General features: G+C 42.7%; 1 protein-coding gene across 5 annotated transcripts in view; it reads left to right on the forward strand.

Moving 5' to 3' along the window:
- Positions 1-13,211, forward strand: part of ARHGEF28 (Rho guanine nucleotide exchange factor 28) — a 314,186-nt gene that overhangs the window by 268,718 nt on the left and 32,257 nt on the right. For all 5 annotated transcript variants that reach the window (XR_004624098.1, XM_034656360.1, XM_034656358.1 and 2 more), the window contains 4 exons: positions 3,381-3,512; positions 6,657-6,757; positions 9,713-9,751; positions 9,850-9,897. Coding sequence is in view for 4 of the 5 variants with exons in the window: in XM_034656360.1 (XP_034512251.1) it covers positions 3,381-3,512; positions 6,657-6,757; positions 9,713-9,751; positions 9,850-9,897 (320 nt within the window). In the remaining variant the exon portion in view is untranslated. The remainder of the gene's footprint in view (positions 1-3,380; positions 3,513-6,656; positions 6,758-9,712; positions 9,752-9,849; positions 9,898-13,211) is intronic.

Genomic DNA, 13,211 nt, shown 5'->3' on the forward strand with positions numbered 1-13,211 from the left:
CCTCTGACTGCTGTGTGGAGAATGGACTATAAGAGGGCTAATAAGATAGTTTAGGGTACAACCTTGGGACTGGGTGGCTGAGGTGGGGTGCAGGATAGGATCATTGGGGAAATGAGGAAGTCAAGGAGACATGAGGACAAAGTGTGGACTATGGACTATGTTCATAAAAATGGCAATTCCTGAGAACTTTGATGGGAGTAGCATTTGGGGAAGGGAGAGAACTTGCACCAGATGCTAAATTGTTCGAGGAATCTGTAGATGAATGGCAACAAGGAGGGGTCGTGAGTGGTGTAATCTGATGGCATGAAATTAAAGGCAAAAAGGGGTTGGGGAGTGGGGATAATATTTTGGAAGTGACAGTAGGGACAATGGGTTTGAGAGAGAAAGCAGCCGCCACCTGAGAGGGTGGGAAGGAATGCATACGCTGTTTGGTAGATTCCAGACCATGGACTAAATGTGTCCTACCACCTGTTTCTGTGAATACAGGTTTATTGCAACACAGCTAGCCCCGCTTGTTTACCTATTACCTATGGCTGCTTTCTTGCCGCACTGGTGATGGTGAGTAGCTGCAGCAGAAACTGTGGCCCACAGAGCCTAAACTGTTCACGATCCGGGCCTTTGCGGACTGAGTTTGCCAAGCTCTGGCTCAGAATCACGGAACATCATGGGGCGCCTGGGTGGCTCAGTCGTTAAACATCTGCCTTCAGCTCCGGGCCTGATCCCAGCGTTCTGGGATCGAGCCCCACATCAGGCTCCTCCACTGGGAGCCTGCTTCTTCCTCTCCCACTCCCTGCTTGTGTTCCCTCTCTCGCTGGCTGTCTCTATCTCTGTCAAATGAATAAATAAAAAATCTTAAAAAAAAAAAAAAAAGAATGGCGGAGCATCAGCTCTGGAGGAGAATTTAGAAATCATGGCATTCTATCACCTTTGTTTGATAACGAAACCAAGGTCTTAAGAAGGTCATAGAGGTTGTCTGAAGCTGGGTCCACTGGTGGAATCATTCATTCATCCATTCATTTTCATTCATTCATTCAGTATTCATTGAGCATATACCCTGTGCTCTGTAGTCGGTCCTAAAGAAAGAGTTAATACATTTTATAACTTGTAGTGGGATATGGGCTGTGAGTTATGGACTAAGTCACCGGGATAAAAGGTACAGCATAGGGAATATAGTCAATGACACTGTGTAACATTGCACGGTGACAGATGGTAGCTACAGGGTGGTGAGCACAGCCTAATGTATACACTTGTGGAATTGCTACCTTGTACACCTGAAACTAACGTAACATTGTGTGTTAGCTGCACTTAAATGAAAAAAAAGGAGGGGGAATAAAAACTTACAGTGGAGGAAGACTGACAATACACAAGGAAACAAAATAATTTCACGAAGTCACAAGAAAATAAGATTGGGCTGAGGTGAAGGCTTTGCTTTAGAGAAGTCAGGGGAAACCTCTCTGGGGAGATGATTTTTTGAGATGAGAATCGAAAGATGAGAAGAAGCCAGGTGTCTGGGGACCCAGGGGAGGACCATTCCTGGGCAGGGAGAAAGTGAGGACATTGCCCTTGTCTGTGGAAGGAGCTTGGCATGTTCAAGGGAAGAAGGAAGGTGGGTGGCAGCAGGCAGGGAAGCGTATGAGGTGAGGTGGTGCGGGTGGGCAGAGAGAGATCTTGGCAGGCTCTGGTTAAAAAAATAGATATTTTATTCCAAAATCGATGGAAAGTTACTGGGTGCTTTTAATCATGGCTGTGGCACCATCGTATGTCTTGAGAAGAGGGCCGGCTGCTGGCAGGAGAGGGAGGGAGACCAGTTTGCATGGAGGTGGGTGGTTGGCACTACACAAGCTGATGAGGGGTGTTGGGTCTTTGGTGTAGACCCAGGAATGTTGGCTGTGGAAGTAGAGGGAAGTGGACCGGTGCAAGGTGTATTTTAGAAATAAAGCTAGAAGTACTTTTGAATGGGTTGATGAGAACCAGCGACCCTCTCATTGGCCTTGATGATGTCTCTGTCGAGTAAGTCACCCCCTCTCCATTTTAGCCAGTGGCTCTCACCCCCATCAGAACTGTCATCACTCCCCGGTTTACGTCCCTTGCTTTCATTCCTCTGGCCCACCGCGTGATGTAGGTGCTGGGGAACAGCAGGGGACCCAGCTGCTCAAGAGAGCGCAGAGCAATTGAGGTACTTCCTGATCTACCTCGAGCCATTGATAATCATGGCTCAGAGATCTAGCGGGAATTCTTAATCAGGATGAGGTCATTATCTTTGGGGAAAAAAACCAAACAGTTCGGTAGCGCACCTTGAATGGTCTCCCTGGGTCGTTGCTCTACTGGACTGCTTTTCTGCTCTCCTCTCTCCTCTCTCTCTCTACGTCTGGAATCCCAGTCATCCTTCACGATTCTGCTCACCTTTCATCTCCTTTAAGAACTTTTTCCTAATCCCCCTGGCAAATGTAACTGCCCTGCTCCTTGGCACTGCTGGAGGTTTTGTGATACTCGAATAACTGGGTGGTAGAACTTACCACTGACCCCTCGCTACCTTGTTACAGTTACGTATGTGTTGTGTTCTCTCCTCCAGTCTGCAGACTCCCCTCATTAGTTACAGATGCCCAGTGGCTCCTGGAACAGAGTAGGTGCTCAATGAGTATTTGCTATTCAAACATTGGACACAATGTTTTAGAAATATTTGTAGGGTCCTTAAAATTATGCCATTCCACATGCTTGTTGAAAGCATTTATTGTAAATAAAAACATGACTTTCTTGGTGTGGTGTTTACCAGTCTTACCAGATCCTAAGAGTAGCCTTTGGTGCTTGCTGAAGATGCAAATTCCTTGTCTTTTCCCTTGGAGAATGTGATCTAGTAGGTGTAGGTTATGATTGGGAATCTATATATTTTAAGGCACAGTTGGGGAAATTCTCTTTCGAAGAAGAGCTAATGTTTCTGATAGTATGTTTTAAAATCTTTATACCTAAAATCATGTTTGAATTAATTGAATTACAGGAAGTTTTTCAGCAGGCTAATGTACTGAAAGTTAAATTTGAGATTTTTTAAATACAGTGCATCTTTTTATTAATTTTCTGTCATAACATGGTGCTCAAAGTATTGGTCTAGACTGCAGGTTGGCAACCTTTTTTTCTGTAGAGAGCCAGATAGTAAATATTTCAGGCTTTGCAGGCCACATACAGTTTCTGGGACACGTTCTTCTTTGTGCATGTGTGGGTGCCTGTGTGTATATTTTAACAACTCTTTAAAATGTAAAAACCATTTTTAGCTCCTGGGCCGTATAAAACCGGACTCAGGCCAAAGAGAGTTTGCCAACCCTTGATCTAGATTAAACCATGTATATTTGGTTTTTAAATTTTATATTCTTTTTCCTTCTTCTTAGCTGAGAGCCTCCGGGTTGCAGTGAAGGCCTCACAAACGGGCGATGCCTGTCAGTCATCCGAGGAAGGTTCTGGAGAACCTGCCTTTACGGATGCGCGGAGTCCCCCCGCAGAGCCAGGATCGTCTCCAGCTTGTAAGTGAACGTTCAGGCCTCTGCAGTGAGCCTGAGCACAACCTCTGGAACATACAGTGGTCATATGAAATGAAGGCAATGACTCTGTCTCTATTTGGAGGAGACTTAATGTATTGTTTAAATTAGAGAAAACCTGAGAATCCATAAGCTAGCCTAAGTTACATATGATAATGACACCGGTGTTCCAAGGGCAAGGATTTCAAGAATAGTTGGTGGGTGATGGCGCTTTCTTACCCAGGCACGCTTTGTTACCTTTTCCAAAGCTGACCCTGCCTCATCTTTGATAAGACTTAGGGAATACAATTTGGAATATGGTTGTGAAATAACTTTTAAACTTTGGGGGTTTTTTTGAAAATGAGTCCCTGCAGTTCACGAAAGAACAAGTCCTTTGACTTAAACTCAGAGGCGTCAACTGAGCAAACATAACCCAGAAAGTTAGAATCTAACACATTCCCACAGACACACGGTTTGGTGGTGTGGTTAAAGGCAGAAGTGACAAAAAAAAATTTTTTTTTTAAAGATTTTATTTATTTATTTGACAGAGACAGCGAGAGAGAGAGAATACCAGCAAGGGGAGTGGGAGAGAGAGAAGCAGGCTTCCCACTCAGTAGGAAGCCTGATGTGGGGCTCCATCCCAGGACTCTGGGATCATGACCTGAGCCGAAGGCAGACGCTTAATGGCTGAGCCACCCAGGCACCCCCAGAAGTGCCAAAAAAAAATTTCTTGATCTTTGTCATCATTCACTTTAGTTCAGGTCAGAATTCATTTGTTAAAGGCACCGTTTCAGTATATTTTAAATACAGAAAAATGTCATGTAGAGAATTAGGTGATTTCTCAGAACCTCATGATGTTGCTGTATGTAGGAGCTGAATATTTCATTCCCTACAGGTTTCTGAGATAAGAGCGTATTTCTGATTGTTTTTGGGTGATAAAAACCTTATTTCCACCAGGCCTTATTATGCACAAGACAAAGTGTCTTTGTTAGTGGGAGATTGGAGGATTAAATTGTCTCCTAATTTCTTTAACAACATCCGTGGGTTAATTAGGATACATGGAGGCAGTACAGTTTTAAAACTCTGAACTTTTTTGAGATCAGCACTAATAATTATTTTGTCCTCTCAAATTTTGCTTAATCCTCTCCTGCGTTTCTATTTTCAGAAACTGCACATGTTTTTCATTTTGACACAGCCCAGATTCATCAGGGGAGTTGTACTGCCCTGGGTGATTTCCTTTCAAAAGAAGAAACTCATTATGCCATTGAGGGAGTTCCATCTAAAAATACAAGGAGGGATCTGCTGCTCTCAGCCTCACCCCAGGGACAGCTGGGGAGGCTCCACATGGCTCCCGCAGCTGCTCAGAGCACTGGGCTGCACCTTCCCTCCCTCGAGACCAGGCAGTGAAGGTTCTCCCTGTCTGTACCCATATCTCCCATGACTGGGGGCAGTACCCAGAGACACCCACTACATCTGTGAAAACCGTTGAGAGGCCGTTTACGCTGCCCTGATACCAGGATTCATGTAGGGAAGGGACAGGGGCAGGTTGGTAGGGTCCTGAACCCCCGAAGACCTGTTTGTTCCTGGGCTGGATGGGAGCCTGGTGCTATAGGAATTGGATTCCCTTTATAAGGTTGGTGGGGGCAAAATACTCTTCCTAAACGAGGTCCTATCACTAATGGGTGAGTTCTTTGTTGAACTTTCAGGACTGGGTCCTTGTGAGTCAAGCCCATGCCAATCTGAGGTCATAGACCAAGCAAGACCTTCTATTTTTAGTCCTCAGTATACCTACTCAGATGGATGAATATAATCTACTCCTTACAAAATTCTGGATCTCTGAAACTGAATAAGGAATGGAAGGACCTGATCACTTGGGTTGGCATCAGCTGCTTTGCCCATTTGGTGGTCCTCGTTGCCATGGGGTGGGGAGGAGGAAGAGCGAGAGAATGGCTAACTCTTTGGTAATGCCTTGGGTCTCTCTCTAAGAAGTAGGTATAATACCCAGTAGTGGAACCATTTTCTGGGTGACAGATACATTTCTATAAAACGTCCCTTCACTATAAGTGAAAAGCATTGACCGGCTTGGGCAAAAAGAACTTAATTTTTAGCTGATATAATTTGAAGCAGTTTCCGCTTAAACAAAAAATTCTTTGTAATAGAAGTGGCCTTTGGAGTCCTAGAGGACTTTCATTTAGAGAAGGAGAAAATGTATTTCCTCCATCACTAATAATGTTTCAAGATGGCACCGTGTGTCACAAAGTGAATATTTTGCCAGGGCACCGTTCGGACATGGTGCCAGTATAAGTTTTTGTGTGAAAGTGTTTTGGAAAGTCTAGTTTAAATCAGTGTAAGGTGAGCATAGCAAGTTTTAACTGAGTTCACGTGGGCAAAGAAATAAAATCACACCCGCAGAGATTTAACGGATGGAGTGAAATCTGTTTTTCTTGAAAATACTTCTGAACTAGAAATATTTCTGTGTTTCGTAGGTTAAATATACAGTATTTACAGTTGTGAATCTAGAGTATAAGCAAGTATTGTGAGAAAAAAACACTTGGAAATTGTTTTTCAAAAGTTATTTGGAGACAGGGACAGGTTCCTATTTGTACAACTGTGAGGTGGTAAAGTATTAGCCATCGTGACCCTGCTGAGAAAGATGTTTCCCTCCCGTTGTTGGATCCCCCCTTCTAAGCCTTGTTTATGGTCTGCTGCTCTTACACTGGCCACCAAGGAGCCTATCAGTCGAGCTGTCTGCTCAGACCTGGCTCGGCCAGCCCTTGCTTTAGTTGCACAGTGCCTGTTTTCAATTCCCTTCTCCCCAGTGGCTTTTTCCTAGTAAGCCAAAGTGAGACGTACGGTCCTCCCTCTTGGTATCGCCAACATCACACGAGCACCTCTCTGCAAGAAAGAAAACTTAAAGATGGGTGATAATTGATGCCATTTGTCAGTGTGGAATCTCTTAGCATGTACGCTCCCTGAGGGCAGGGACACTGCGCTCTGCACTGTTTTGGCCCCTTGTATGAGAGTATGTAATATGTGTGGTTTTGTGTTTCTTATTTTGAAATCCGTGTCTGCTGTGCACACGGGAACCCCGTGCGCTGGCCAATGTTTGATGATGTCCTTTCTGTTTCTGTCTCACTGGTGTGCTTCCAGCACTAGTCACAGAAGGGACAGGAGGAAGAGGCTGTTGGGATGTGGATCCTGGCACCCAGGGTGTGGGAACCGACTTGGCGGTCTCTGATGCAGGGGAGAAGGTATTGTGAACTGCTTTGTTAGTAAATGACACCAGTTACTTTGTGTAGTAACATAACCTCGGGTCCTGGTCTGTCCATGGCAGTGAGTGGTATGAAAGTGTTTTCCTCAATTGTTCTCAATTTCAGTACTCTTATTTAACCTTTCTAACTTAAATTTTCTCAGAATGTTCTTGCTCTTTCTATATCATGTAGGTGTAAACAAAGAAACGATTTCAAAGTTATTAAAAGGATTTAAAACTCGAATGCCTGTGTGTCTGCGCACTCTTACTTCTGGTCTCCCTTCTGCTTTCCTCCCTGCAAAGCTCTAGCTTTTCACCCGCTGTACTTCACAGTGCTTGGCCTGGAGGCAGTCCTGGCATCTGGCGGCGTCCTTAGGCAACCAGGTGGCGCTGAGTGGCAGAAATAATGTTGACTTGGACTCCTGTTGCTGCTTTCACGTTCTTTTACCTTCCTCTCATTTCAGATTGTTTTCCTCTCTCCACCCACGTGGTCACCTTCTTTTTTGTGAGACTTTTAATCAACCTGACCAATTTTTGCTTGGGGCAAACTGGTTCCAAATGCCTTTTTTTTTTTTTTTTTTGGACATGGTTTACATGTAGACTGTGAAACTGATTAAAACACTAAATGCAGGAAACTTCCTTTTCACTTCAGATGGACCTGGGAGGTCAGAAATTGGGAATAAGAGTATGATTTTGGGAGGTGGCTTAGTTGGCCTCCCCGGGGTTGGCTGGGGCTCAAGAGTTTCAGTTTTATCTAACATCAAATTAGGTACATTACCAGATACCAATATGTGCTAATGTGGAAAAATGACATATGTCATATATTTATGTCATAATTTATATATTATGTTTTTGCATATATTACATGATTGGGGACACCAAGTCCAAAAATTTAAAAATCCATAGTAGATATGGCTATGATTTAGTATTTTTTTTAAAAACTTGCGATATGTTATTCTGCTTGACTGTAAGCTTTCTGACTTATTTCTTCTTAAAACATTCCTACTTTTTTCCTCCTTTTTAGTGTGGACTTCACTTTTCAGTCTGTTGCTTCCAATTGCCCTTTGTCCTAGAGGAAGGGAGGGAGAGAAGGAGGACTGTTAGTTAGAAATAGTTTTTTCTTGACTGGAGATCGTGGTGGCTCCCACCACTAAGGTCTTTTTTCCTTCCATGGTTCAGTCACAGGTAAGTGAAATGAGATGTGTAGGTCCCTCATTGGGTGAATCTATCTGGAGGAATTTTAATAAGAGAAATTAATTGAGAAAACGAACTGACAAATAGGGCAGGATCACCTGGAATCAAACTTTTGAAAAAGTGTGTGATGGATATTTTGTAATTAGCTTCTTTAATCAGGTAAGGTTTAAAAAATTCTTTTACTGGAATGTTCAAAAGTTGGGCTGCAGACAGAAAAATACCCCGTGTGTCAATCACCAGCTGCAGTTATGAGCACACACCACAAGGTGGCGCACCACCTCCATGAAAAATAGGACCTTAAAAATTTCTGTCCGGTATCAAACTTAGCCATTCTTGGGAATAACCAGCTGCATGTAGCATGATTCAACTCATTTCTATGTTTCTAATTTGTATAGAGTATAAAAATTCTGTAGCATACGATTTTCTTATTACAAAGGTAACGACTGTGAACCAGGGACAAAACTACAAAAATAGAACTCTAGAACTCACTAGAGAATGGGGGTACTTAGCCCAGTATGGTGGTGGTGGCATGGTTCTGGGCACAGGTCTAATAACTCTAAACTTCATATCCTTTTCCATCCTTTGTCCTTCCTGAGGTTCTGCTCAGTAAAGAAATCTTTGATGGGCAGTATGGGGAAGAGTGTGAGGGAGGAATCTGCCTATCTGGAGATCTCAAAGTTTCACCAGCCTGAACGAATTGAATTTAACAAGTCCAGAGTTAACCTGAGAACATTACCACAGCTGACTGGTTCTTGTGGCTTCAAATTAAAGCTGCTCAGATAAGAGCAAGCAAGGTACCAGGGACTATAGGCTCTAGGAAGGCAGGGAATCTGGTGATCTCCCATAGCACAAGGAGTGGAGTACATAGCAGGTATGCAATATTTATTTATACAATGGAGTGTGGATGTCCATTAGATGCTGGGCATCACTGTTAAATTTGTAGACAGAGCATTGAATACACATAAGACGTCCTGCTACTCGTTGGCTTACATCCTAGTGAAAGAAGACAGGCAATAAATGAATAGACAAATGTTCAGTTCAATTCTGGAAACTGGAAATCCTCACTGTCCACATGTGTCTCTAATGTGTGCATTAGGGAGACAAAGAATGAAACATAGACCCCCATCCCCCAGGAGCAGATGGTCTCCAGCCTCTCTCACAGCCTCTGCTGATAGTGCTCTTCCTAAGGCCATCACATGATGCTTCCAGTGAGCTCAGAGCAGGATCTGGAGCAGGCCAGCTAGGTGCTGACCCTTGGGCCACCCCTGGGTCTGGGTTTCCTCTCCCAACCACTTGTTGTTTTGGCTTTGTGAATCTTAAACATGGAGACAGGGAGCTAGAACTTAGGCATGATGTCCTCGAGTTTCCAAATCTGGCCTCCAGGATGCAGGGAGCCAGCCTGGCCTGAGGGCCAACTTCAGTCTGGGCACAGAGAGCTCAGTTGACAGTGTGGTTTCCCACGGTAAATACTGTCACTTACTGAGAGAGCGCAGAGCCTCCTTACTGTCATCCCTTGTTGTTTTCTTCGAGGGGTGTTTGGGTGAAAAGTTGCCATAGATCTCAAATGCAGAGTTTGCACAGATGGGGCTCTCATCGGGTGGTTTAACTCTGTAGGCTTTGATTTCTGCCAAGAAAGATGGTCACTATAGAAGAGCTTAGAGGGAGTGAAGTGATTTACCTGAGGTCGTACATTTTGGAACACTAAGTTTAGCTTTGCAGAAGAAGAGCGATTATTCATTTTCTTATTTTTTACATATTTTAGGTGGAATATAGAAGTTTCCCAGTTTCTTCACAGTCAGAGGTGAGCTCTACGCACCTGAAATATATCCTCATTCTCTCTTTATTTTCGGACAACGAGTGCTTTTTCAAGAATTTGACGCTTATGATCTTACCTTCCAGATTATACAAGCGATACAGAATTTAACCCGGCTGCTATATAGCCTTCAGGTAACTGTGCTCCTCTAATCTTTGACCTTGGGAACCTTTCTCTTAATGCAATTCATTTTATTAGATGATTTCCAGACAGTAAAAATTAGCACATTTGGGAGGTGGCGAATGACCTGAGACGTTGTGTGGAACTTCACCTGGTTTTGTAATCACGAGGCAACACTCCTACTTTTTTTTTTTTAATTTTTTTTTATTATATTATGTTAGTCACCATACAGTACATCCCTGGTTTCTGATGTAAAGTTCGATGATTCATTAGTTGCATATAACACCCAGTGTACCATGCAATATGTACCCTCCTTACTACCCATCACCGGTCTATCCCATTCCCCCACCCGCCTCCCCTCTGAAGCCCCCAGTTTGTTTCTCAGAGTCCATAGTCTGTCATGCTTCATTCCCCCTTCTGATTACCCCCCCTTTCTTTATCCCTTTCTTCCCCTACTGATCTTCCCAGTTCTTATGTTCCATAGATGAGAGAAATCATATGATAATTGTCTTTCTCTGCTTGACTTATTTCACTTAGCATTATCTCCTCCAGTGCCGTCCATGTTGCAGCAAATGTTGAGAAATCGTTCTTTTTGATAGCTGAGTAATATTCCATTGTGTATATGGACCACATCTTCCTAATCCAGTCATCTGTTGAAGGGCATCTCGGCTCCTTCCACGATTTAGCTATTGTGGACAATACTGCTATGAACATTGGGGTGCATATGGCCCTTCTCTTCACTACGTCTCTATCTTTGGGGTAAATACCCAGTAGTGCAATTGCTGATCATAGGGTAGCTCAATTTTTGACTTTTTAAGGGACCTCCACACTGTTTTCCAGAACACTCCTACTTTTTATACCGTTCTTCTCTGAAACCATAAAACAGTTCATATCTCTAAAAAATATTGAGGACTATGATCTGGCTTGAAGTTTACAGTGAAACGCAGGTGAATGTAGCATGACTTCACATTTTCTGGTGAAAACTTAAATTTGCACCTTAACTTTTTCCACTTTCTCCCATAGACTTGCGCCTTTACAGTAGTTAAATAATTCATGAGTTCCTTCATTCTTTTGTTTGTTTACCCACCCAACAGTTACTGAGCGCTCTCTCTGTGCTGGGCGCTGTGCTAAGGGCTGAGCACTCAAAGGCAGATGGACCGCAAAGCCTACCGTCGAACGGCTCACTGTCTTTCACGGAGAGACAGGCATAAAAATTGTGCTTCCATTTTGGATTACGGGGTCGGATGATCCCTTAGTTCATGCACAAGAGAGGCCAGATACATCCAGTTGTTCAATATATGGAGCAAAAGCATTTTAATGATACGAAAGCAATGTTAGTGTTAAATATAAATTGGTAGAAAAATCTGAGGATGTAAGTAAATAAAATGGCTTGTGATTCTACAGAGAAAGTTGATATTGTTATGTTGGTATATGTCCCTCCAGTATATATTTTTAAATTTTTATTTATTTATTTTAGAGAGAGCTTGAGTGGGGGGAGGGGCAAATGGAGAGGGAGAGAGAGATTCTCAAGCCGGCTCTTCACCAAGCTCAGAGTCGGACATGGGGCTCGATCCCATGACCCTGAGATCAGGACCTGAGCTGAAATCAAGAGGTGGAGGCTTAACCTCCTGAGCCACCCAGGGGCTCCTCCCTCCAGTTTTTTAGAATCATTTTATATATACTCTGCTTGAACATGTACCTTCTAAGTGTTCAGCTCTTATTCTGTAGCACAATTTTTGGTGAGTGTATAATATTCCAGTCTGTGGAATTTACCCAGTTCTTCATAGCTGCAGTTCTGTATTAAGTCTGTTCGATATTCTCATACACTAATCTCTTTGAACATAGCTGAGTGTTTCCTTATGATAAATGGCTAGAGTTATTTTTTTAAGGTTTTTAATAGATACTACCCAAATAATCAAACTCCTTAATACCCCTCTCTCCTCCTCAATTTGAAAATAGATCAAGATCAGATCAATAGATCTGATTACCTTAATTTTCATTTCTTTGGTTACTGTCGAAACTAAACTGCTCCCCCCTGCCCCTGGTTTATTAGCTGTTCATAGTTTGTATCTTAGACCTGTTGACTATTAAAAGAAGATTAAAATTGAGTCTGACTTGAAGTTTTCACCAGAAAACAATGTGAAGTCATGCTGCATTTGATGTTTTCTTATTTATACTTTGCATCGAGACTTCTTTCTTTAATGTCTTATTGATCATCTGCCCATTGCTTTAGTGGCCTTATCTTAATAATTAAAGTTTGGGATTATATTTGAATATATGACAGTGATAGTCTCCTCTTACTATTTTTCTGTGCTTATCTGTATATTTTTTCATAAGAGATTTGAGTCACTGACAAGTTTCTTACCCTCGTTCTAGGACTGATAAAATTTCCTGTTTATGAACAAAATTGGAGAGAATTGTCCCTTTTGCAGTCATCATTCCCCTTGGTGGAGAACATGCTGTTTCTCATCTCTTACTTTAGATTAAGGGACGATGTATTTGTTTAACAATTCTATTCTTTGGACCATTCCAGATAGAAAGCTAAAATTTGGCAGTAATGATATCATGGCTGTTCATCAGTACTTACATCAATTTGATTTTCTTGGCTCTTACTTTGTCTTACTCCTAGAAATGCAGTGAGTAGTTGTGTCAGTGGCAAGCATCCTTGTCTTGTGTGAGATCTAACAGGAATACCGTTGGTGTCTGACATTAAACATGCTGGCCTGGGATAGATGTTCTTAGAGTTGCTTTATCATATAAAACAAACGTTCCTTCTTTTACATTTTAACTGAGAAATGGATATAGTTTGAGCATAGTTCATTAACTTTTGGGAGACGAAAACATTGAGTATCCCAGCTTGTGTTGCCTGATGAAAACATTCATGGGTCATCTTTCTTCTTTTCAATGTTGAATGCTGCACTTCGTGGATTCAGGGTTCCAAAATGCTCACCTACATGACCTAAGTTTTGCACCACATTAGATTGAAGGGAGTGGAATCTCTTAACCACGGCTTTTGAGCAGGTCTGAGGATGTGGGCTCTGAAAGATGTCTGTTCATGGGGTACTCATCTGTTTTGAAGCTGAATCTCTTATGCATGATTGAAATTTTTACATAAGCATTTTCAAATCAGATGCAAATGAAATTTGATCCCTATATTAGGAGAGCAAAGTTAGAGATGAGGTATATGGGGAAGGTAGAAAGGAGAAGACAAAAGGTGAGAGAGCAGTTTGCCTCTCACAGAGGACTTCAGAGGGGAGGGGGTGGGGGAAGGGGATAGCCTGGTGATGGGTAGTGGGGAGGGCACGTATTGCATGGTGCACTGGGGTGT

Source organism: Ailuropoda melanoleuca, chromosome 3 (genome assembly GCF_002007445.2).
Source record: "Ailuropoda melanoleuca isolate Jingjing chromosome 3, ASM200744v2, whole genome shotgun sequence".
Taxonomy (NCBI): Eukaryota; Metazoa; Chordata; class Mammalia; order Carnivora; family Ursidae; genus Ailuropoda; species Ailuropoda melanoleuca.